Source organism: Delphinus delphis, chromosome 11 (genome assembly GCF_949987515.2).
Source record: "Delphinus delphis chromosome 11, mDelDel1.2, whole genome shotgun sequence".
Taxonomy (NCBI): domain Eukaryota; kingdom Metazoa; phylum Chordata; class Mammalia; order Artiodactyla; family Delphinidae; genus Delphinus; species Delphinus delphis.
The window spans coordinates 11,840,505-11,867,835 of NC_082693.1; the positions used below are offsets into that span (position 1 = coordinate 11,840,505).

Consider the following 27,331-nt stretch of genomic DNA (forward strand, 5'->3'; position numbering starts at 1 on the left):
CATCCCACATAGGTCAAAGGGAGTGTTAAATGAGGTGCTAAATCCTTCACTCTCAGGTTTGCACATGCTCCAGTGCTAAACAGTTATGATTTCGGAGGAGCTCTGAGGTAGAAAGCAGGGGGCTCCTGCAGTCTGGCTGAGGTGAGGTGCCTCAGCTTATATACGAGAAACTAGAATAAAAGGCGGGTGAGAAGATGTGAGGTGGGATGAATAATGTGCCTGATACACAAGGCAGGTTGAAAGGGATTAGTTTTAAAAAAAAAAAAAAAGAGCTTCAAGGAAACAAAATACTAATACATTAAAATGCTGGAGATTTGCTTGGCTCTGGAATGATCTCTTTCCTTCATCTCCTAAAAATGTACCTATTCTTCATTGCTGGCTTAACTCAGAGTTCTTGCCAAAAGTCTTATCAACAGAAAGTCAACTTTGCCCCATTCTGATTCGGCACCCAGCTCACTGCTCATCTAGATCACTCTTCAGTTATATGTATTTGTGTGTATTTGGTCCAATAAATTTCATTACAAACTTCTTAAGAATGAGGGGTAGCATCTTAAATTTCATTGTATTGGCTCCTTTGGGCTTAACACAATGCTTTATTATATGGCCACGTAAATCCCCAACTTTCACACTGGCTGGAGGGTCACCATTGGAGACAGATTCACATCACATCTACAGTATATTAATTCTTAATTTCTAATTGCAGATTAGAATTTTGATATCTTAGGTCTGGTTTGAGTAACTCGACACTACCTTATATTGGAATTGTAGCTGTGTGTGCAAGACTGAAGGACAAATTTCAGAGCAAGCCTGTCTCTCTCAATCAAGAGACTTGCACAATTTTCCCCAAGAAGATGATAACATATCTGTTGTCTATACAGACAGAGAGTTTCAAATTTTCGACGCAAGGTTTCCTCATAATTTCACTACCTCTATTAGTTTCATTTTTTAACCACATTAAGTAAATTCCTGTTTCACAGTAGTACAAAAAACCTACATAATAACATTATTAATACATTTTCTAGCCACATCTTAAAGCCAAATTATCAAAAGATTGTGAAATATAAGTTGTAGGAGCAACTGGAATCTTCTCTATTAAAAATAAAGGTGAAACAAATGCATTTTTTTAAAAAACTCTTAAATGTTAAACAAAATTAATCCCTTGAGATTCATTCCATTATTGTTGCTACTACCTTTTTTGCTATTTCAATAGTAATGCTTTGAAATTTGGAATCCAACAAAACATAACAGGTGACAAAAGTAAAAATAATGTCTAAATAAGTGTGAAAACTAAAGTTTCTATTTTGCATGTCAGAACCAAGACCCAAGATGAAGTTCACGTGATAAACAGTTAATATATCATGGAAAGTAAATCACCATGAAATAGTTACTTAAAATGTTCTACCTCAATTTCAATACTGAAGGAAGATCTTTTAAATTTTCTTCCAGAGAAAGTTTTTGATCTTTGCTATCAGATTCAGGACCAGGAAACAAAATTTAATAATAAAGATTCATAAGTACTTCTCCCAGAAATTCTTCTGGAACTTATCTATTTGAAAAAAAAGTTTTTTGCTAAGGTCTAATCAATAAACGTGGTGTTACGCTTGTCTCTGCCCTGTCAAAGTCTACAATAAATGTTCGGTCAAAATATGTGTAGGTTAATCTTTATGAGAGAACCTCCCTAAATTTTCTCAAAATATTCCAAACTCCATGTGTCCCAAACTAAAGTCACCCTGTTCCCAGTCCTCAAAAAAGTGCCTTTTCCTTTAGTTCTCACCTTGATAAAGGCAAGAAACATCCACCACTTTGATCTGGAAGTCATCCCTCCTGGCCATTTACCAAGTCCTCAGGCTTTTATCTATTTCCTTTTCTTCCCTATGTATCACTTTAGTTGAAGCTCTTCCCATTTCTGGAACTTATCTTGTATACATTCTTATAAGCACCCTAGTATAGAGCTTGGATTGGTTCAAGATGGTGGAGTAGAAGGGCATGCACTCACCCCTTCTTGCAAGAGCACTGGAATCACAACTAACTTCTGAACAACATCAACAGTAAGTCGTTGGAACCAACCAAAAAAGATACCCACATCCAGAGACAAAGGAGAAGCCACAGTGAGAGACTCCACTCTTGGAGGGCACACACAAAGGCCTGTGTGCATTTGCACCCAGGAGAAAGGAGCAGTGGCCCCATAGGAGACTGAACCAGACCTACCTGCTAGTGTTGGAGGGTCTCCTGTGAGGGGGTTGGGGGGGGACGGCTGTGGCTCACCACAGGGACAAGGACACTGGCACTGACAACAGCACTTCTTGGAAATACTCATTGGCATGAGCCCTCCCAGAGGCTGCCACACCAAACAGCCTGTAGGCTCCAGTGCTGGGTTGTCTCAGGCCAAACAACCAAGAGGGAAGGAACACAGCCACATCCATCAACAGACAAGTGGACTAAAGTTTTACTGAGCACATCCCTGCCCACAAGAGCAAGACCCCATAAGGTTAACAGCTGATCTTTCAGCAGAAACTCTGCAAGCCAGAAGGGAGTGGTAGGACATATTTAAAATGATGAAAGGGAAAAACCTACAATCAAGATTACTCTACCCAGCAAGGATCTCACTCAGATTCAACAGAGAAATTAAAAGCTTTACAGACAAGCAAAAGCTAAGAGAATTCAGCATCACCAAACCAGCTTTACAACAAATTCTAAAGGAACTGCTCTAGGCAGGAAAACAAGACAAGGAAAAGACCTACAATAACAAACCCAAAACAATTAAGAAAATGGTAATAGGAACATATATATCGATAATTACCTTAAATGTAAATGGATTAAATGCTCCAACCAAAAGACACAGACTGGCTGAATGGATACAAAAACAAGACCCATATATATGCTGTCTACAAGAGACCCACTTCAGACCTAGGGACACAGAGACTGAAAGTGGGGATGGAAAAAGATATTCCATGCAAATGGAAATCAAAAGAAAGCTGGAGTAGCAATTCTCATATCAGACAAAATAGACATTAAAATAAAGACTATTACAAGAGACAAAAAAGGACACTATGTAATAATCAAGGGATCAATCCAAGAAGAAGATATAACAATTGTAAATACATATGCACCCAACATAGGAGCACCTCAATATATAAGGCAAATACTAAGAGCCATAAAGGGAGAAATCGACAGTAACACAGTAATAGTTGGGGACTTTAACACCCCACCTTCATCAATGGACAGATCGTCCAGACAGAAAACAAATAAGGAAACACAAGCTTTAAATAACACATTAGACCAGATGGACTTAATTGATATTTATAGAACATTCTAACCAAAAGCAGCAGGATATACATTCTTCTCAAGTGCACACAGAACATTCTCCAGGATTGACCACATGCTGGGCCACAAAGAGAGCCTTGGTAAATATAAGAAATTTGAGATCATATCAAGCATGCTTTCCAACCACAACACTATGAGATTAGAAATAAACTACAAGAAAAAAAGAAACTGTAAAAAACACAAACACGTGGAGGCTAAACAATATGTTACTAAACAACCAATGGATCACTGAAGAAATCAAGGAGGAAATCAAAAAACACCTAGAGACAAATGAAAATGAAAGCACAATGACCCAAAACCTAAGGGATGTGGCAAAAGCAGTTATAAGAGGGAAGTTTACAGCAATGCAATCTTACTTCAGGAAAAAAGAAAAATCTCAAACAACATAATCTTACACCTAAAGCAACTAGAGAAGAACAAACAAAACTTAAAGTTAGTAGAAGGAAAGAAATCATAAAGATCAGAGCAGAAATAAATGAAATAGAGACGAGCAAAGATCAATGAAACTAAAAGCTGGTTCTTTGAAAAGATAAGCAAAACTGATAAACCTTTAGTAAACTCATTAAGAAAAAAAGGGAGAGGACTCAAATCAATAAAATTAGAAATGAAAAAGGAGAAGTTACAACTGATACCACAGAAATACAAAGGATCATAAGAAACTACTACAAGCAACTGTATGCCAATGAAATGGACAACCTGGAAGAAATGGACAAATTCTTAGATGGTACTGGCACAAAAATAGACATATAGACCAAGACTGAACCAGGAAGAAATAGAAAATATGAACAGGCCAATCACAAGCACTGAAATTGAAACTGTGATTGAAAAACTCCCAAGAAACAAGTCGAGGTCCTGATGGCTTCACAGGCGATTTCTATCAAACATTTAGAGAAGAGCTAACACCTATCCTTCTGAAACTGTTCTGAAAAATGGCAGAGAAAGGAAAATTCCCAAACTCATTCTATGAAGCCACCATCACCCTGATACAAAAATCAGACAAAGATATCACAAAAAAAGAAAATTACAGGCCAATATCACTGATGAACATAGATGCAAATATCCTCAACAAAATACTAGCAATTCGAAAGCACAATTCATTAAAAGGATCATATACCACAATCAAGTGGGATTTATTCCAGGGAATGCAAGAATGTTTCAATATCTGCAAATCAATCAGTGTGATATACCACATTAAGAAATTGAAGAAAAACCATATGATCATCTCAATAGATGCAGAAAAAGCTTTTGATAAAAATTCAATATCCATTTACAATAAAAACTCTCTGGAAAGTGGGCATAGAGGGAACCTACCTCAACATAATAAGGCCATATATGACAAACCCATAGCTAACATCATACTCAACAGTGTAAAGCTGAAAGCATTTCCTCTAAGATCGGGAACAAGACAAGGATGTCCACTCTCACCACTTTTATTCAACATAGTTTTGGAAGTCCTAGCCGCAGCAATCAGAGAAGAAAAAGAAATAAAAGGAATCCAAATTGGAAAAGACGTTAAACTGTCACTGTTTGCAGATGACATGACACTAGGCATAGAAAATCCTAAAGACACTACCAGAAAACTACTAGAGTTCATCAATGAATTTGGTAAAGCTGTAGGTTACAAAATTAATACACAGAAATCTGTTGCATTTCTATACACTAACAATGAAAGATCAGAAAGACAAATTCAAGAAACAATCCCAGGCTTCCCTGGTGGCGCAGTGGTTGAGAGTCCACCTGCCAATGCAGGGGACATGGGTTCGTGCCCCGGTCCGGGAAGATCCCACATGCTGCAGAGTGGCTAGGCCCATGAGCCATGGCCGCTAGCCTGTGCGTCCGGAGTCTGTGCTCTGCAACGGAAGAGGCCACAACAGTGAGAGGTCCGCGTACCGCAAAAAAAAAAAAAAAAAAAAAAAAAGAAACAATCCCATTTACCATCACATCAAAAAGAATAAAATACCTAGGAATAAACCTACCTAAGGAAGCTAAAGACCTGTACTCTGAAAACTATAAGACACTGATAAAAGAAATTGAAGACGACACCAACAGATGGAAAGATATACCGTGTTCTTGGATTGGAAGAATCAATATTGTCCAGATGACTATACTACCCAAGACAATCTACAGATTTATTGCAATCCCTATCAAATTGCCAATGGCATTTTTCACAGAACTAGAACAAAAAATCTTAAAATTTGTATGGAGACTCAGAAGACCCCGAATAGCCAAAACAATCTTGAGAAAGAAAAACGGAGCTGGAGGAATCAGGCTCCCTCACTTCAGACTACACTACAAAGCTATAGCAATCAAAACAATATGGTACTGGCACAAAAACAGACATATAGATCAATGGAGCAGGATAGAAAGCCCAGAAATAAACCTATGCATCTATGGTCAATTAATCTATGACAAAGGAGGCAAGACTATACAGTGGTGGAAAGACAGTCTCTTCAACAAATGGTGCTGGGAAAACTGGACAGCTACATGTAAAACAATAAAATCAGATCATTCTTTAACACCATATAAAAAAATAAGCTCAAAATGGATTAAAGACCTAAATGTGAGACCAAACACTATAAAACTCCTAGAGGAAAACATAGGCAGAACACTCTCTGACATAAATTGCAGCAATATCTTTTTCGATCCATCTCCCAGAGTAATGGGAATAAAAACAAGAATAAACAAATGAGACCTAATTCAACTCAAAAGCTTTTGCACAGCAAAGAAAACCATAAACACAATGAAAAGACAACCCACAGAATGGGAGAAAATATTTGCAAATGATGTGACCGACAAGGGATTAGTCTCCAAAATATACAAACAGCTCATGTGGCTTAATATCATCAAAACAAACAACCCAATCAAAAAATGGGCAGAAGACCTAAATAGACATTTCTCCAAAGAAGACATACAGATGGCCGAGAGGCACATGAAAAGATGTTCAACATCGCGAAGTTTTAGAGAAATGCAAATCAAAATTACAGTGAGATATCACCTCACACCAGTCAAAATGGCTATTTTCAAAAAGTCCACAAACAATAAATGCTGGAGAGGGTGTGGAGAGAAGGGAACCCTCCTGCACTGTTGGTGGGAATGTAAATTGGTACAGCCGCTATGGAGGTTTCTTAAAAAACTAAAAATAGAGCTACCATATGACCCTGCAATCCCACTCCTGGGCATATATCCAGAGAAAAACATGGTTCGAAAATATACACACACCCCAATGTTCACTGCAGCACTGTTTACAATAGCCAAGACATGGAAGCAACCTAAATGTCCATCAACAGAGGAATGGATAAAGAAGATGTGGTACATATATACAGTGGAATATTACTCAGCCATTAAAAAGAATAAAATAATGCCATTTGCAGCAACATGGATGGACCTAGAGATTGTCTTACTGAGTGAACTAAGTCACAGAGAGAAAGAGAAACATTGTATGATATCGCTTATATGCGGAATGTAAAAAGAAATGATACAAATGAACTTATTTACAGAACAGAATCAGACTTAGAGAATGAAGTTATGGTTACCAGGGGCTAAGGGTGGAGGAAAGGGATAGTGAGGGTGTTTGGGATTGACATATACACACAGCTATATTTAAAACCAGTAACCAGCCAGGATCTACCGTATAGCACAGGGAACTCTGCTCAATGTTATGTGGCAGCCTGGATGGGGGGGTAGTTAGGGGGAGAGTGGATACGTGTATGTCTGAGTCACTTTGCTGTGCACCTGAAACTATCACAACATTGTTAATCAGCTATACTCCAATATAAAATAAAAAGTTCAAAAAAAAAGATACCACATTAAAAAAAACTAGTATAGAAAGAGCACAAGAAAATGTTTGAGTTCACACAGAGCACTGTCTTCTTTTGGGTCTAAAACACTAAGACAATGGGAATGAGCTGTAGGAAGACTTAGTGAGTCTCAGAAAGACAGAAAAGTGTTGGGAAATTCTAAAGCAGCCATGGTTAATAAAAATTGCACTGTGGCAAAAATAATCAAGATGATTTCAGACAGTTATAACCAAGGAAAGTGTTTTCTGAAACAGCTGCTTAATGTGCTGGTATGGACCCCAATGTTAGGCCATGATTAAGAAAAAATTCTGTTTTTATAACAATCTTTTTGCAATCCTTTTGCCTTATCAAGAGATCCACGACGCCTTTTCAGAGAAAAGCAATTCCAATGGCTGGTCAATTTTATAGCCCCTACTATGTGCCAGGCACTGTTCCTCACAACAAACTTATGATATAGATATTATTATAATACCCATTTTACAGATGAGGAAATTGAGGCATGGAGAGGTTAGATAACTGACCGAAGGTCATGTGGTTAGTAAGTATTGAAGCCAGGATTCAAACATAGGCAGTCTGGCTCTACAGCTTCTGTCTTGGAATTCCATCATATCTCTCTAATACTTGACTTCCAAGAATGAAGACCTGCCATAGAAAGAGTGAACATATGGAGCAACTTCCTCAGGGAATCTGGAAACAAGAAAGTTCTCAGAGATAAAGGATCAATTGAGATTGGCCTCAGCCATAGGTCTGCTACATCAGTTAAGGAGACTGAACAACTCCCAGGACTGTAAACTCCTCAACAGCCACATAAAGGGATTAGCTTCTTTAGAGAGGCAATCTGTTAGTCTCACGTGGCACTGGTGAGTCATGGGAGAGTGGAAAAGGAGTTGGTGACCAGGTTTTTGGGCAAGCAGTGTCTGGTAAGGAGGACCCATGGGCTGACTGAAGTGTCCAGTCCTAGTGAGATGCAGATGAATCAGGTCCCCAGCCTAAGAATCCCTGATATTCTTTTATCTTGTGTAGTTTGATTGCAGTGAGGATGTGCCTGGAGCAGGCTACACAAATAACCAGTCTGATAAAAATGAACAACAATTAGTATTTTGATGAATAGACGTGTGTTTATCAGGACAAATCAGCTTCCTTGTATCTGATCAGCTCTGGAGAACTGGAAAGAATGAATTTGTGGAGTCTAGCCCTGCAAGTCCCGGGGCCAGATCTGGAACCAGTTTTACAAGGCACATGCCACCTTACGAGTCTCTTGGCAACCAACCCACCTCTTTCCCTGGTGACAACCTGACTGCACTATACATACGACTTAGAAAAACTGGTAATTCCCTGGTGGTCCAATGGTTAGAACTCCGAGCTTTCACTGCCAAGGGCTCGAGTTCAATCCCTGGTAGGAGCTGCAAGCTATGCAGCAAAAAAAAAAAAAAAAAAAAAAAGAAAAGAAAAGAAAAATTATACAAGACATCCTAAAAACACATGTGGGGCTTGAAAGTCTGGAAAGATAAAGGCAATGCGATTATATGTCTGAAGTCTTTAATAGTTTGAAATATATGGCTAGGATGAATTGGTAGTTGTTTGCCGATTTCTAGAATAATGAAACTACAACGTAACTTTCAAAAATTAAGGAAGTTGGTTTTGGATAAAGAGGTGTATGTTAGCAGATACAAAATTCATTCCAGGGGGTTGAAAATACAATCCCTTTAGTGTTTATTGGGCACTCGTTAAATGCTGAGTACTGAGCTGGGCATTTCAGAGAGAACATGGAAAGCAAGGGGTAGCAAAGGCCCCATTTTCTGCCCAAAAGTTGTTGGCAGTCCAGCAGTTGAGGGTAAGACAAAGACCCCAAAAGCTGCACTAGAATACAGGTTAATATGGGTGGAACAAAGGAAACAGAGATCGCATCTTTTGAGACAGTCGGGGTGGGCATCACCATTCCTTATCAATGCCATGATAAGACGTCTTTCTGGATGGCTGGGCACAGTGCCATCAGGACCAGTTGCAGCAGAAGTGCCCTCACTCTTTGCCTTGACTCCCTCCACCTGGCATGGCTTCAGCTTCTTATTTGGGGAGCTCAGTTTAAGAAGCTGTTTCTTGTTGGCTGATATTTTCTTGAATAAACGGTGCCCCATCTTCAGAAAAACAACGTCTCCACCTCACTCCTTAGGCTGCCCCTCACATCTACAGAAACATTTAAAACAATCCCAATAATCCAAAAGAAGAACAGAAAAGGGAGAGAAGATTCCGCCAGCACTCCAGACACAGAAGCCATTTCCATTTCCAGGGCGCTCCCTAGCCTGTCCCAGGTGTGTCCTAATAAGCAGTCTCAATGGGCTAAGGGGTGGCATGGGGACTCCACCACTTCCAGACTGTGCAGGCAAATCATGGGTCAGGAGCCTGGGATTGGTCACTTCTGAGCGCAGAAGCCCAGGCAGCTTCAAAGACTGGAAATATTTAAGAATGATAAGTGGGCAAGTTGCGAAAGCAAAGGTCTTGAAATCTGGACTGCACACACTTGCTGAAGGAAGGTGGAGGAACAAGAACCAGTAGGTGCTTTTAGGAAGGGGTTGCTCTCCCAAACCCCACCCTAGTCTTTCACAAGGTCAGCACAGAAAAGGGATTAGGAAATAAAATGAAATGAATCCTCTCTTAATATTACTTTTCAAGTCTTTCAAGTTTTTTTTTTTTAACTTAATGTTGGTTTTACTCATTGGGAATGAAAGTGACAAAGCCCAAACTTTTTTTTTCTTTTTTAGGCAAAGGGTCAGTGTCCATACCTGTAGGAATAAAACAGTTTTAAAACCTGTTTTACTAAGAGGGGAGTAGTCAAGTAAATGGCCTTTTGCACTTCAGCTCTGCCTTCACTGGCTGTGTATCTTTATGCAAATTACTGAAATCTCTCAGTCTCAAACTTTCTCATCTGTATTATGGGGATAATAAGCCTACTTAGGATTGTAGTGAGCATTATATGAAAGAACACACATCCTTCCGCACGCTGCCTGGCACATATCAAACTGACAATACCAGGCTGCACTTCTCATCATTTTAAACCAAAGTCATTGTCAATTAAGGAAAAAAAAAAAAGTGGCATTCTGGGATCATACCTCTCTATGGTGCGAATAAATATATTCAGATGTCCTTTGGCTGACGCTTTTAGGACCAGCCAAGGCTCAGCAAAGCCAAGAGTCGTGCAGGAGCGAACCGATTTGTCTGCCAGGAATTCTGGCCAGCGCTTCTTAAGCTCGCAGAAGCACACACCCTATGCCCTCGTCTGGGGCCATCCCCGAGCTCCAGCAGGGCTGGAGCAACCGCGGCAGAAGCGCGTTCCTTGGCGTCCACCCAGAAGCCAGACGGACACACCCGCGGGAAGTAAACTTGACCCGACTCTGGAACTCACCGAGCGGCATGGGCTCAGCGTGGAGCGCGCGGGCGTCCAGGGCCCCTCCCGGCGCCCCCCGCCCGGGCTGCCCGCGGGGCGCGCTGCTCACCTGCCAGGCCCGACGGCACCACGGCGGCCAGAAGCAGCAGCAGCAGCAGCAGCAGGGCCGGCGGCGAGAGCAGCCCGAGGCTCCCGTCCGGGCTGCGGCGGGACATCGCTTGGCGGCCGCGATCTCCGCTCGGCTGGACCAGGCGGCTGTTGGCAGAGCGGTTCTGCTGCCGGTGGTGGGGCGCAGCGATGCAGAGGTTGGAGCGTCCTTAACTTTCCTCTCTCATGAGCCCGACCTGTTTGGGGCTTTTAGAGGCGAGGAAGGCTCACGTGGCCTTGACGACAACCTTCGCCCTGCTGGGCCCCAGTCGGGGAAGGGCGGGACCTTTCTGACCCTCTAGCGCCCTGTGGGCAGGGCTGGGACAGTTCCCCTGCTCAACTTCTGGGGCCTGCCGAGGCTACGTGCTGCTTTCCCCTCACTCGTCGGGCGGTTTGGCGGCCCTGGGCTGGAACAAATCAGTTCATCTCCACACGGCTAGCCTCTAGGGCCGGCCACTCGTCTGCAGCAGCTGGGAGGAGACCCCCTGGCCGTGGAGAGATGCATACCCCTGCCTACACGCAGCTCCGATTCTTCGCCATTCTGGAGAGGTCTTCACTGGTCCTTCTAACTCCAGGTCAGTGCCCTTCCATCTCAGGCTGTTTAACCTAAATCCGTTGACTGTTGCTCAAGACTTTGGATCGTTTGCTTTTCTCTTCATTGGCTGGATCCACCACTGGCGAGTGATTCAGATGGGTCTGAAACCAGATATATCTCCAAACCCCCTGTGAAGTCCCCATTTCTGTGCAGGACCAGTTGAAAGAGACATTGTGAAGTAGGCAAAACTATGCCTTGGGTAACATTGTGAAGTCGGCAGAGGGTGCCCTGGGTGACACTGTGAAGTAGGCAAAAGGCATTTTATTTATTCAGTAAGCATCTGTTGAGCCCACCTTTTGTGTCAGGTACCAGTGATATAAAGACCATTAACAGCATGTCTATGACAGGCAAGTAGGGATAAAACTGTGTAAATAAACAGGTACTGGAAGCTGACGTTATTGCCGCAATAAAGCTCTGCTTAAGGGTCTGTGAGGGAACCCAGCTGGGGGCCTAGACACTCCCTTCTTCTCCATCTTTCTTCCAAGCTTAACTGAAGTGTTAATGGGAAGGGAGGAAAAGAGGCACATTTCCTAGAAGGGGAAACACATTTGTAATCGCTAGAAGAGATACAGAACAGTTACATCAACTCTCTGTGCAAAATGTTAAACACGAGTCCTAAGTCATAATTTTGTTTGGTGACAACACCTATCACAGTACTTGGATGATAATATCATGTAATGAATAGACATGAATGAAGGAATTGAGGACACTGTAAAAATTGCAATGTCCGTTTTTCTTTAAGTTAGAAAATAATAGTGAAGGAAAATGATGAACATTTTGATTGTGCCATGTCGAGAAGAGAGCTACAATAGGACATTCAGGGAAGTCAGAAAGTAAGTCAGAAAGAGGAAAACGAATATCGTATATTAACGCATACATGTGGAATCTAGAAAAACGCAAGGCAGAAATAGAGACGCAGTTGTAGAGAACAAACATATGGACACCAAGGGGGGAAAGCGGGGTGGTGGTGGTGGGATGAACTGGGAGATTGGGATTGACATATACACACTAATATGTATAAAATAGATAATAAAAAAAATTTAAAAAGGAAGTTGTGTCACCCCAAATATTTCAGTCATGCTACCCTCCACCACCCTCCTTCACCTTATAACCCTTCCAATCCAAGAAGCAAGTGGTTGGATGCGATCATGTGTAAGATGCAGAGACACTCATTCATCTATTATTTAGTCATCAAATACTTGCTGAATTCCACGTTCCAGGCACAGAACAGTAAACAGGACCAAGTCCCTGCCCTCACAGAGCTTGCGTTCTAGTGCGGGAAGCAAGTTATACATGTAAACAAATTAAGTGGATCAGAGTTTAGCAGCCTCAGTGCCGAGACATTTTGGACCACTGCAATTCTTCGTTGTGGGTGTGGTCCTACGCATCCTCTGGTCTTTATGCACTGGAACCTCCCTCTAAGTTGTGACTATCAGAAACGTCTTCAGTCATTGCCACACGTTCCCCTAGGGAGCAAAGTTGCCCTCAGTCGAGAATCACTGAATTCGAGGATGATAGATCTTGCCTTCTTTAAATTGTCAGTTTACATATCCAGGAGGGAGATGAGCAGCTAAACTCAGCAAAGCTGAGGGGAGGGGGACCAAAGAAGACGTTGACTGTGCAATGTTTTTATCACTTCTGTAGCAGATAGACACGTGTGGTTTGGGCTACTCACCACTCATTACCCAGTTCCTATTACCAATTTTTCATGAATCTGGACCCTATTGGTTTTGAAGTTTCAGTGAGCAAGGGAGGAGATATGTTTCCACCAAGAGACACAATAACTGTTTCACTGAATTGGAATTTTAAATTTCTGCCTGGCCTTTATTGGGCTCCTGTGAAGGAAACGGGCAAGAATAGGATTGTAGTGTTGGTCAGAGTGAGTGAGCCTGACAATTGAATGAATATAGCACTGCTACTCAGCAGGAGGGGGCAGTAGAAGGAGCTCAGGAGAGTCCCTTGTATCACCATGTCCTCCTGAAAAGGTTAACTAGAGTGCTGTCACCTCTCCTAGGCCGCCCCTCCAGTGACTCAGGCCCCTCACTCCAATAGGCAAAGAACGCCAACCAGCTGGGATGCTGGCCCAAAGCAAAGGGAACAGGAAAAGAGAAGTCATGAATAACTAGAGCTGGGGGACCAGTTGTAGAAACAGAGACAGTGGCCTCTGTCTATGTTTCTTCCCTTGCTGTAACATATATGTGGTGGATTCAAAATCTTACAGTTCCAGAATAAAATGTACATCATGTAAATTTGTTTTTTTTCCAAAAGGTATGATTAGCTTAGCATTCAAACACTTATCCATCGATGGTAGAAATTTGAGAATACCAAACTTAAGGTTACTCCGTCTCATTTGGGCTAAATTCTAAGCAAACTTCACCTCCTCCTTATTCTTTCCCCCTTTCCTGAGGCTGATCGTCATTTCAGGGGCTTATGTATTGACTGGGCATTGAATAGGAGGCATCTATTCTGTGAGCCATCTTCTTGGCTTGGTGGACTCCAGTGAGATGAAGTTCATCTCTTCCGTCCTCCTTGTGGTACAACAGTGGCAGGAATCCACTGTTGACATCTGAGGCTCTTGGCCTCAGGCCTGGATTCCTATGTGCTCTGTGTATTAGTTAGGTAATGACAAAGTTCAATGGATTAATGCAACCAAAATGTATTTCTGACTCATATTCCAGACCAATGTGGGAGTTGCTTAGTTGCTGGCTTTCTTTCATGTAGAAATGTAAGAATCCAGTGTCCTTTCACCTGTGGTTCCACCATTCTCTAAGGCAGATGTTCTAATCTTTCCTCGCTCATATAGTGCCCCGAGCGTCTCAGTAATACAATCTTGGGGCTGCAGGCCCAAAGAAATATCTAACAGTTTCTTTCATTAATTAGTTAGGGCCAAACAATTTAGAAGTAGTAATGTACTCGGTGTCCCAGATGGTACTATGTTTTCCTCAAAGATTTATAATATCTCAGGTGCCCCCTTTAGTCCCCTGTGGTATGTCCTACTGATAACATTATTTCCTGTGAATATTTAGTATATCCTAGGTACCCCTTGTGAATTCATTGTGGTTGTCAAACTGTATGCAGGAACAATCACTCGGGGTCTTGGAATGTTTTCTTCCAGCCAGAGAAGGGGAAAGAATATGGGAAAGTTCTCCTGCTTCATTCCACTGGCGATAACTAGACATACTGCCACACCTAGATGCTGAAGAGGCTGGGAAATGCAGCCTCCAGCTGGGATGTCACCTCTCAGTACGGAAATAAAACACACATTTTTTTGGAAGTCAGCCAGCTGTTTTTGGTACTCTTGGCAACCTCTCCAACCAGACTTGGATTCTTCTGGGCCCTCTGGCTCACTATCAGACCCACCTGAGCCCTGTGGGGGAGTGTGTGGAGTAGGGAGTCAAAGATACTCCGACTTGGTGTGTGTCAGCCAGTCTCCCCAGATGCCACCTTCGGTCATTGCTTTTCTACAACTCAGATGTCATGTAGGAGACCTAACTCCTTGCAAGTTCATGAGCTACATTCTGGAAAGTTTAAACATAACCTCCTCTGCTCTGGTAACTCTAGACCTAACTGGAGTTCCTATTACCAAATGTTCCCACATCCTACCCCACCCATCAAATAGGCAACTCAACCCCTAGGGGAAGGATGGCGCTGGTCCTTGCATCAAACTGCTGTGTATTTCTCTTAACCACTCTTCAAACATTTTAGTTGCTTGGATAAGAGTTATTATACATCCTTATAAATTATTACCTTACAGACATTTATTATCTACTAAATACCTTATTATATGTCCTTATTCCACTTTATTGCTCTTGAATATACTTTATGCCCTTTTATTTCAACTGTGCCTTTTAAGCGTCCAAGCCAAGCTTTTGAATATTTCAAAACATTTTTCTTTCTCAGGTGCACAGACCTTACATTTTAATGGCTTTGAAGATTATGGTTTGTGTCTACGCAAGACCACAAATTTTACTCTTTGGTCTTTTTGTTTTCTTCTTCCTTGAGCAATAAGCCTCAGCCTCTCCGAATTAACCTAGTAGTGCAAAATTTACTAAGTTAAACATGAATTTCTCAGAAGAAAAGTGTGTAGGGTAATATTTTAGACTACTATTCAACTTCTCTTCTGTGTATTTACTTCCGTAGTTAATTTTCCCTTTCTTTTTTGTTCTTTTCCTCCATTTGTGTGTGTGCAGGTTGTTTTGGTCGTTAAACCGATCATTTGGTACTTGGGGATCAGAATATTGAGTTCAAATTGCTGCAGAACCAAAGAAAAAAATGGACATTCCTCAGAAATCCTGGGCTCAAGCCTGATGCCTGCGGAGCTTGTTTTGGTGACTTATTTTTTTTTACTTAATTGATTTATTTATTTTTGGCTGCGTTGGGTCTTCTTTGCTGCACACAGGCTTTCTCTAGTTGCGGCGAGCGGGGTCTGCTGTTTGTTGCCGTGCGTGGGCTTCTCATTGTGGTGGCTTCTCTTTGTTTCGGAGCACAGGCTCTAGGCGCATGGGCTTTAGTAGTTGTAGCACGTGGGCTCAGTAGTTGTGGCTCGCGGGCTCTAGAGTGCAGGTTCAGTAGTTGTGGTGTACGGGTTTAGCTGCTCCATGGCATGTGGGATCTTCCCGGACCAGGGATCAGACCCATGTCCCCTGCATTGGCAGGCGGATTCTTAACAACTGCGCCACCAGGGAAGTCCCTTGATGACTTATAGTGCAATTCTGTGCTGTCTGCCTATCCTCTCTTCGACTCATTTGCTCGTGCTTTAAAAAGGCTGCAATCCATTATAATTTCCAGACTGCAGGTGTCTTGTAAATTGGGTACAGAAAAGTGGGGCTGCCATTGGTCAGTGATCGTAAGGCCACTAGCATGTCTTGGCTTTGGGACAATGGTATAGGGGCGAGATGTGAATCAAGCCTGACTGAAGCAGAAGGAGCAGAGGTTAAGAGAGAAGTTTCTGTACAAGCTGAATACTAATTAGATGGTTTATTATTATTATTTTTTTTTCTACAGATGACAACTATACACTTTCTACCCTGCTGACAGGCATCTTGGTCTCCATCTTTACTTCCAAAGAGGCTGAGAAAGGCACTCCTGAATACTTTTGGGGCCAAGAACATTTTCTGCATTGTTTAAGGGATGTAATCTTTTTTTGCCTGACAGCTCTTTTTTTTTCATGATTTCTCTTTTTCTACCTCTTTTCTAAATTAAATGGCTATATCCTGGAGTAGCTGCCACCAAGTTCCTCAATTTACGTTTCTTCTCCCACTCTTAACATCTTAGCATTTTCTCCTCATTCTACAGACAGAAGTACAAATGCCAAATAAAAACAATTAGCAAAACACAACCCCTTCTTAGTGGTGTTTAACCTTGACTACGGATGCAAAATATTCCTGTGTTAAATGTCCCCGATCTTCTTTCAGGTTATAAGGAAGGATTTAAGCCTGAATGGTGTGTAACAATGAATAAATGAAAAGTGCTTGATCAATATTTGGTGAGTCCAGTTTGCTATTGATAATTTTCAAACGAAGACAGAAAGAACACAAATCATAGGCAGTTAATTCTTGGAAAGTGGCTACAAATTAACATGTAAATATAACCCGGGGTCAAAACTCAAGATAATGCTACTTGGAAAAGATCCTAATTCAGTCTAGCTGAGTAAATTAGATGAACATCTCCTGGATACAGGGAATTTTGATATAAACTGTGCATATCAATCTTTCAGAAAACTGCAGTTTGAGAAGGGAGTTCTGAGGAGTGTTGCCAAGAGAAATTTGAATACTGTCTCTGTTGAGAAACATACACTGTCTGCTAGCTCTTTCAATGTAAAGATTTCAATTTAAATCAGAAACAAGAACCAGAACTCCACAACATGGAGTCTGAAAAATATTGCAGACCGAGGGGAAAGGAACATCACCCTGAAAGCTCAGATTTCTAGAAGCTCCCAATTTTAGGCACCTAAAGGAATTTTAGAAAAAAAATTTAGCATATTCTATAGGATATGAGAAAATAGCCTCTCTTTCCCAAGAGAAGAATGTTTATAAAGAAAAACAGGTTGAGAAGAAAATGCATGAGATGAAAGGGGAGATGGATAGAATAAGAAAAGGTTGATAGAAAACTAAAAATTTCATAGTAGAATTGATATTTCCATTGGAGGCTAATAGCAAAGAGCAGGAACTGACACTGTTGAAAACTGAGTCAGTCATTTGAAGGAAAAATTGATGAGGCCCTCCAAAAATTAGAGGGGAAAGATAAAAAGGAAAAGGAATGTCAAGGTGAGAGACACAAAAGAATTTAAAGTCCAGCCTAAAAATGATATTCTTACTGAAGATTAAATCAAATTAAATATTGAATAGAAGCACTGATCAAAACACTATCAAGAAAACTTTCCTGAACTGAATAAACAAACCTTAGTGTTTTTTCCTGATATGATGTGATGGGAGGTGCACAACATCACCTACGTAGTAGTCTTGGCAAAAATGTTTCACCTAAATCAAATCATGGGGATCACATTTGGCTGGGGCTAGCTTCATAGGCACATGACATGTTCAGTCAAATATACCCCATCTCTCAAGCCTAAACCCATCAGTCTATGGGCCCTGGTCCTGGAGGTTAAACCTTTACGTTTTAGGCTTATCAAAACCTTTGCTCAACAAAGGTAAGTCTCTCCCTAGGGGTAACTGCATACCAACTATTAAGAAAATAGTAGTCTCTGAATTGGTACATAAGGGGGGAAAAAAAAAAAGGAACTGTGAACGTTCCAGTGAAGGGAAAGTGGAAAATGTTACCTGCAAAATAGTAAAAATCAGATTGATGTGGCCGTTGAAGAATCATCTGCAGACTCTGTTGAGAGAAAACGTTGTGACCATGAAATTTTATACTGAGTTAATTTTAGTTCATGTGTTATGGTAGCAAATGTTTAAGGACTTAGAAAATAGAACTTCTAGGAATCATTTTTGAAAGAATTACTTTGATATACTTAGAGAAGAATTTAGAGAAGAATCTTTCAGTCAGTTTAATAACTTCAGCACCCCACATTTAGGAATTGAGTGGGTTCTGTATTCTCGGGTGGAGTCTTCAACCTAGGCAGCAGCTTGCCCTTCAGTGATTCCATTAGCAAGACTGTGTTTTTTTCTGCTTCCCCTTCTTGCCCAGTGACACAAGGTGTATTTCTCAAGCTGCATTCTTCACAGTACAACCCAGATTGAGTCCTTGCTGTGGTTGATAACTTGTAGGTGATTTCCTGCTCAGCACTTGCTACCAAGTAATTTGGTTGAAACAGTATTTCAACAAGAATTACATAACGGAAGGAAAGTTGCATAAAAACCATAATGGCCATTTTCATCGCCAAGTAAACTGAGCAATGATTTTCTACATCCTGACAACCCCTCTTGAATAGTGCATCATGTTTTTAAAAATTGGCTATGAAAAGCAAGTGACTCAGGGGCAATCTATCAGCAGTCATGAAGCTCATTCTCTCACTGTTCTTCTAGGGAATGATCAATATTTTAAATTATGCTTAGGTAGTGTGGGTCCTTTGGCTGAGCTAAACTAGGATTCATGTTTGGATGTGTCTGGTGAATGCATGAGTCCACATGTACCCATCTGCCTGAATCGGGTTGTACTGAGGAAGGAAACTGGAAAAGCAGGTTTGTGTGTGGGCAGCTGGGGGAAAGCAGAGCAGGTGGAGAGAAGGATGAGGGGATGGAGAGAAAAGCATGGTGTCTCTTCCATAATTTGCCTGCTTTGTTAACTTGGTTTCAGCTTTTGAAAGAGAAAGGGGTCTCAGGCAGAAGCAGAAGAAACAGATTTCAAGGAGTTTTTGATACTTGGGGCCATTAGAGCTTTGTTCTGATGCCGGATGACAGCATGGGCCATGGAGTGGAGAAAAAAAGCACGGCTTCCACTAAGTAAAAACTGCATGGGGAGCCCAACTGCATTGACACTGTTAAGATAAAGTGGATATATATGGAAACCCTACGGTAATGCTATGAAAAGAGTCCCAAAATGAAATAGTTTAATATCACAGACACCCGTTTGCAAGGTTAATGCAATGAATAATGGTGACCGGGGGGAGGAAGGGAATCAATTGCAAATTGTATGATAACCAGGTTTGTTCTACTGCACACGTTTATATATACATTGTTATCTACCCAAATGGATATCATTGTTAAATGCGGATGGGGAAGCGAAGCTGGCTAAGCAAAGGAAAGAAGGGGGAGGGGATACGGGGACCTGTGTGTGCATATGGCTGTTTGGCTTTGCTGTGCAACAGAAACTAACACAGCATTGTGAAGTAATTATACTCCAATGAAGATGTATAAAAAAATTAGGTGAGCATATTATAATGGATGTCTCTGTATGGTGGGCTTGGGGGTGATTTTTCCCCCCACCTGTCAGTATTTTCCCAAAATTCAATGACAAGAATGTGGCAGCTTTCTCATCTAAACTTTTAATTTTGCAATATCCATAGGAAATATCATTTTATATTAAAAAATACTTGAAGGTGTCTTGACTGAACAAACCCTCTTACTAGATTCGAACTAGAATCAGGAGTTTTAAATTGGCTATTGTACACTTTGACACATAAAGTATATTTCAGATCAAGCCTTTTCACTTTGAATAAACGCTTCAACAGTTCCATTCATATAATTTTCGTAGTTGTTGTTACGCTGTTATTTCAAAGCCTTTCGATGGCCAGAAGCAAAAGCTGGGTGTATGAATCATCTAGGAAGCATTTTCAGAATAATCATGGTTGCTTAATGTCCTGCTATCAACCTGATCTTCTCTGGGCTGGGATTTCAAAAACCTCAGAAGAACTTCCCCTAGCCTGTGTTGTTGAAAGTTACCAGCCCATATGAGAAAGTTGAAATTTCATAACTTAGCCTTAGCAATATGACTCTACATGCCTTTCTATCTCATTTTATCTTTCCTGGGTGAACCCCCTCCTGCTTGACCACTGGATCTGAAATATCTTGCCCTTTCTTTCCATTTTTGATGAGATTGTTCTCCTAGCTTATCCCTTTCCTCTCTTCCTTTCCAAACAATCTATCATTTAAAGGTCAGCTCTAGGCCCAAATCAGACACCTTCAAACAAGCATTTTGGAACACCTGGTAAAAAGTAAGTTTGTGCTAGATACTGTAAGAGTTCCGGTTAGAAAGTTTGTGGCTACTGTCTTGGATTAAGAACTCACTATCTTGTAGTGGGATTTAGGTAAGAACACAAATCACTACAATGCAAGACAGAATAATACTAAGTGCCAATGCAAGTAGGAGTTCTATGAGTTTCAGAGAGGGAGGAATGAGCTCTACTCTGAAGCTGCTTTCATCCATATTGACCTTTTCCTTCCCTGAACTATTGTTGCACTTATTATTTATACCACTAATTTTGGCCCTTATTCTCTATTTCATGTGTGTTTTATGTGTTTGTACTTTCCTTAAACACCTTGAAATCAAGGGAAAGTCATAAATGAATTTTGTTTTCCCCCAGAGTAGCCCAAAACAGTAGGGTACCTGGGTTGTATGGAATTGAATTCCAGCTTAGGTGGATTACATAACAGTGTGGAAGACAGTCATGCAATCATTCCACTGGAGTAATGACTTTAAATGCCCCAAGCTTTAAAAAAGAGACTCCACTGAGTCTCTGCAAATAAACAATGAGCTAGGTAAAAGCAATGAGCTTGCTCTTGGATCTCCAAGATTGGTCCCTGGCTCTTCCTCTCAACCACATTTTGCTTCACTAGCTTCACATATGTATTTACATCCTGAAGCTCTTAAGAGAACGACACTCTGCCTTTTGAGCCATTATGTTTTCCATCAAGCAACTCTTGTTGACACTAGGATCTGATGGCCTAGGGAATGACTTATTTTTGCTTCCCTTCTTATCCTTCTTACCTCCCTTATTCTTTTCTCTTTTCTTTTGGCTGTGCCACGTGAAATACAAGATCTTAGTTCCCCGACCAGGGATCAAACCCATGCCCCACGCAGTGGAAGTGCAGAGTCTTAACCACTGGACTGCCAGGGAAGTCCCACTTTATACGTTTTAGATATAGGACTTTTACTAGATATTAGATCTGCAAAGTTATCTTGCAGTCTATGGCTTGTCTTTTCATTCTTTTAACAGTGCCTCTCAAAGAGCAGAAAGTCTTAATTTTGGTGAAGCCCAATGTTTTCATCTAGAAGTTTTATTTACAAATTAACTTCTGTACACTATGCAAATTTTGTACACTATAACAAATTAACTTTTGTACACTAGGCAAAATTTGGTGAATGTGTTTCTTTCCTGCCTCCTTCCCTCCTTTTTCCCCTCCCCCGTCCCTGCTCCCCTGCCTTGTTTGTTCATTTTCTTCCTTGCCAACTCCTTCATCGTGGTTATGCCATTAATTTGTAATACATCTAAGTTCCTTTATCACTGTTGTTATTCCAGTTTTAGTCTGTTCTCCCTCCCTAATCCTGGTTTATAAATTATATATATTTTCTGAGTAGATGAAACCTTTACGTGGTTCTAAAGGTCAGGACATAGAATGTTATACTCAGAGAATTGTCACACCTCCCCTCCCCTCCCTTTTATCTTGTTCCAATTCCCACATGTTTTTACACTCCATCCCCATCTACCCCCTGTATATAACCAGTATTATTAGGTTTTGGTTAATCCTTCCTGTTTCTTTTTTTATAAATAAGCTGATATACCCATTTTTTCCTTTTTTCTTACTGAAAGATATCATACTAAATACTCTTACACTTTGCTTGTTTCACTTAAAAATATATCCATGAGCTATGGGAACATATGTATATGTATAACTGATTCACTTTGTTATAAAGCAAAAACTAACACACCGTTGTAAAGCAGTTATACTCCAATAAAGGTGTTAAAAAAATGCAAATCAAAACTACAATGAGATATCATCTCACACCGGTCAGAATGGCCATCATCAAAAAATCTAGAAACAGTAAATGCTGGAGAGGATGTGGAGAAAAGGGAACACTCTTGCACTGTTGGTGGGAATGTAAATTGATATAGCCACTATGGAGAACAGTATGGAGGTTCCTTAAAAAACTAAAAATAGAATTACCATACGACCCAGCAATCCCACTACTGGGCATATACCCTGAGAAAACCATAATTCAAAAAGAGTCATGTACCAAAATGTTCATTGCAGCTCTATTTACAAAAGCCAGGACATGGAAGCAACCTAAGTGTCCATCAACAGATGAATGAATAAAGAAGATGTGGCACATATATACAATGGAATATTACTCAGCCATAAAAAGAAGTGAAATTGAGTTATTTGTAGTGAGGTGGATGGACCTAGAGTCTGTCATACAGAGTGAAGTAAGTCAGAAAGAGAAAAACAAATACCGTATGCTAACACATATATATGGAATCTAAGAAAAAAAAAAAAGATCATGAAGAACCTAATAGATAGCTAGTGGGAAGCAGCTGCACAGCACAGGGAGATCAGCTCGGTGGTTTGTGACCACCTAGAGGGGTGGGATAGGGAGGGTGGGAGGGAGGGAGATGCAAGAGGGAAGAGATATGGGAACATATGTATGTATATGTATAACTGATTCACTTTGTTATAAAGTAGAAACTAACACACCTTTGTAAAGCAATTATACTCCAGTAAAGATGTTAAAAAAAAAAAAAAAGTATATATATATATATCCATGGCAGTTCATAGAGACCATTATTTCTTACAGCATTTTCTGGATTACCATAGTTTTTAAAAGAGTTTTCAATGTATGGGCATTTAGGTTATTTCCAATATTTTGCAATTACAGACGAAGGTGCAATGTGCATATCTATTTTCATATTGTTGGAAGTGCATCTTTAGGAAATCCTAGAAGCGGGATTGCTGGGTCAAAAGGTAAGTACATGGGTAGTTTTCTTATACTAACTTGTTTGCCAAATTCCCCACCAAAAGGATGTACCTGTTTGTATTTCCACCACCAAATAAGAAGGTGCCTGCTTCCACAAGGCCTTTTCAACAGAATGTGTACCAATCTGACAGGTGAAAGTTGGTATCTCAGCATTACTGTAACTTACATATCTCTATGAATAAGTTTGAACATTATTTCATATATTTGAGTCATTTTTATATCTTTTTGCTAATTATCTGTTCATAGCTTTTTCTCATTTTGTTATTAGGTTTTTTTGTCATTTGTTCCTCAAATTTTGAGAGGTCTTCATGTATTACGGATACTAGATCTTTATTGGTAATATGTGTTGCAAATATTTTTTCCCAGTTTGTAGCTGTGTTTTGGCTTTTTTTATGGTGAATTTTTTGCCATGCAAAATTTTGTATTTTTGCATAGTCACATTTATGAATCTTTAATTTTATTGCCTCTGGATTTTGATAATTTAATAATTTTGATAATTTCACATGTTTTCCCTATACTAATGTTAAAGAAGAGTTTACCCATGTTTTATTCTAATAGTTGTATGTCTTTGTTTTTTACTTTTATTTTCCTCATGCATTTGAAGTTTACTCATATGCATGAGTGAATGTACTCATTTTCATGAGTAAATGTACCATTCATCATGCATATAATTTTTTTTTCCAAGTGGTCTAGCTGTTATCCCAGAATCATTTATTATAAAAGTCCATCTTTATTACAAATGATTTGAGATGCCGTCTTTATCCATACTAATCTCCATATGTACTTGGTTTTATTCTATGCCACTGGCCTGTCTATTCATCTTCCAATTACCACATTGTTTTAATTATAGAGGCTCTGTAATATATTTTAATATTTGATTGAGCTAGTCCTCTTTACTTTTGTTTCTTTTTGTGTTGTGCTATCTATGTTTTTTTTTTTTTTGGCCATGCCACGCTGCATGCAGGATCTTAGTTCCCTGACCAAGGATTGAATCTTGGCCCCTTGCAGTTGAAGTGCAGAGTCCTAACCACTGGATTGCCAGAGAATTCCCTGTTTTATCTACTCTTGAATGTTTATTTTTTCATATGAACTTTAATAAAACTTAACTTTAATAAAAACTTATCTAACTCCAAAAAACTTTTGTTGGTATTTTACTGAAATTTGAATTTGTTTATTTTTGTGTTCATTTTATGTTACTTTAGAGAGAACTACTATCCTTATGATGTTGAGTCATCTTATCCAAGACCCTGGTTTCTAAGAATAATTTTATTATCTCAACAGCAAGTCATATCGTAACATTCATTCACTAAACACTTATTATATATTTAACATGTGTCAGGTAATGTGCTTGGTGCCAGAGACAGGGTGGTGAGTAAGATAGTTTTAGATTTTATATAACATAGATAAATGAAAGCACAAGTTTCTCCATTAGAGAAACTAGCACACCATTGTAAAGCAATTATATTCCCATAAAGATGTTAAAAGTATATATATACATGTCAAAGTAGCTGAGTCCTTAGATCTTTGTTGTTTAATGTGGTGAAGGTTTGCTATGGTTCTATTTTATGTTCATACTTTTCTAAATGAAACTCTTTGCATTGTAATGGTTTGCCTTGAAAAAGCCTGAACTGGCACCTTTGAGTTGCTGGAGCTTCAGCAGGACGACCGTGCATCACTGTGGACCTAATGAGACATTCTTAAAGGCATCATAATTACCAGCTTAACCCAGCTGACAAAATACCTGGATGAATCCAGCTATATGTTTGGTCTGGGTCTCCACTCCACTGTCTGAGCTCTGAAGGAGAAAACCAACCAGCAGAAAAGTTTGGTGCCGTTAAGTATTCATAAGTCTCAACCTCAAACGGACCCTCAACTCTACCTAGCCAAGCTATTATGGTTGTCAGTTGGCTTTCTCCCTTCAAACTGCTTCAGACTTTCTTCACTCTCTTCCTAGTTCCCTTGTTATTTCCCTTGTTCTGAGCAGATGGCCCCACCTCCTACTACAGAGAGAAAGTAGAAGTCAAAATGTCATCTTCCCTCTTGCAAGCTTACACAGCACCTGGATTTCCGCCCATCTTGTCATTCCAGGCTGTCACAGTAAAGGAGGAATTCTTCTTCTCATCATGCAAGATCAACATCACCACTTGTGTCTGGTCCTTCTGTCTTCTCTTTGCCTTTTACCCCGAATTCAACCTAACGTTATCAAGTGTTTATGTTCTGTTCTCCATCTTTGGCCTCGTTCTTGACTCTTGGCAAAACATGTAAACCTGCTCAACGGCCATATTGTACTCTTCTCCTTCATAGCCTAATTTCTTAGGTCATAGGATTTTGTGAGCCTAATTAGAGACAACCTTCATGAATGCAACAGTATACAGTTACTGAGAAGAGGGAGAGCCTGAAGAAAATATGGAGACAGCTGCAGGCCACCACAGTGTACCGGGGCTTTGGGGCTACATTTGATCTGTGGGGCTCGTGCCATAGGTGAAACAGAAGACTTGCCGGCCTGTGCTGAGCTAGGCAATATAAGCAATACAACATATGTGTAGGTCTGAAATCAGTTTCTTTATTTGAAAATTCAAAATAACAATAGCAACCCTGCAGCGTTGTTTTGAGGATTAAATGAACTAATGGGTATAAAACTACTTACCATGCTACATGCCCAATGAATGTTACCTGTTATTATTTTTGTAAGTGTAATTATGTTATCAGAGGGGCAGGTTTGTGCGACTAAATATGAAAGCATACATATTCAATATGGAAATAAACATAAAGTAAGTACTTGGTTTTATTCTATGCCACTGGCCTGTCTATTCATCTTCCAAGATGAAGATGAGTGAACATCCTTGCTTTGTTCCTGATCTTACAGGAAATGCTTTCCGTTCTTCACCATTGAGAATGATGGTTGCTATGGGTTTGTCATATATGGCCTTTATTATGTTGAGGTAGATTCCCTCTATGCCCACTTTTTGGAGAGTTTTATCATAAATGGTGTTGAATTTTGTCAGAAGCTTTTTCTGCATCTATTGAGATGATCATGTGGTTTTTATCCTTCAATTTGTTAATATGGTGTATCACATTGATTGATTTGCATATATTGAAGAATCCTTGCATCTCTGGGATAAATCCCACTTGATCATGGTGTATGATCCTGTTAATGTGTTGTTGGATTCTGTTTGCTAGTATTTTGTTGAGGATTTTTGCATCTATATTCATCAGTGATATCGGTCTGTAATTTTCTTTTTTTGTAGTATCGTTGTCTGGTTTTGGTATCAGGGTGATGGTGGCCTCATAGAATGAGTTTGGGAGTGTTCCTTCCTCCGCAATTTTTTAGAGGAGTTTCAGAAGGATGGGTGTTAGCTCTTCTCTAAATGTTTGATAGAATTTACCTGTGAAGCCATCTGGTCCTTGACTTTTGTTTGTTGGAAGATTTTTAATCACAGTTTCAATTTCATTACTTGTGATTGGTCTGTTCATATTTTCTGTTTCTTCCTGGTTCAGTCTTGGAAGGTTATACCTTTCTAAGAATTCATCCATTTCTTCGAGGTTGCCCATTTTATTGGCATATAGTTGCTTGTAGTATTCTTTTATGATGCTTTGTATTTCTGTGGTGTCTGTTGTAACTTCTCCTTTTTCATTTCTAATTTTACTGATCTGAGTGTTCTCCCTCTTTTTCTTGATGAGTCTGGCTAACGGTTTATCAATTTTGTTTATCTTCTCAAAGAAGCAGCTTTTAGTTTTATTGATCTTTGCTATTGTTTTCTTTGTTTCTATTTCATTTATATCTGCTCTGATCTTTATGATTTCTTTCCTTCTACTAACTTTGTGTTTTCTTTGTCCTTCTTTCTCTAGTTCCTTTAGGTATAAGGTTAGACTGTTTATTTGAGAAATAAAAGGAATACAAATCAGAAAAGAAGAAGTAAAACTGTCATTGTTTGCAGATGACATGATACTATACATAGAGAGTCCTAAAGATGCTACCAGAAAACTACTAGAGCTAATCAATGAATTTGGTACAGTTGCAGGATACAAAATTAATGTACAGAAATCTCTGGCATTCCTATACATTAACAATGAAAGATCAGAAAGAGAAATTAAGGAAACAATCCCATTCACCACTGCAACAAAAAGAATAAAATACCTAAGAATAAACCTACCTAAGGAGACAAAAGACCTGTATGCAGAAAACTATAAAACACTGGTGAAAGAAATCAAAGA

General features: G+C 39.9%; 1 protein-coding gene and 1 long non-coding RNA gene across 2 annotated transcripts in view; one reads left to right on the top strand and one right to left on the bottom strand.

Moving 5' to 3' along the window:
• PLBD1 (phospholipase B domain containing 1) overlaps nucleotides 1-10,826 on the bottom strand; it is a 68,690-nt gene extending 57,864 nt beyond the window's left edge. Inside the window, exon 1 of the mRNA XM_060024329.1 lies at nucleotides 10,613-10,826. Coding sequence (XP_059880312.1) covers nucleotides 10,613-10,718 — 106 coding nt within the window. The 5' untranslated portion in view covers nucleotides 10,719-10,826. The remainder of the gene's footprint in view (nucleotides 1-10,612) is intronic.
• Nucleotides 10,827-11,087: 261 nt separating this feature from the next.
• LOC132433512 (uncharacterized) lies at nucleotides 11,088-16,710 on the top strand. The gene is made up of 3 exons (XR_009521154.1): nucleotides 11,088-11,225; nucleotides 15,436-15,573; nucleotides 16,250-16,710. It is a non-coding gene; the product is annotated as an uncharacterized lncRNA (long non-coding RNA).
• Nucleotides 16,711-27,331: the final 10,621 nt, after the last annotated feature.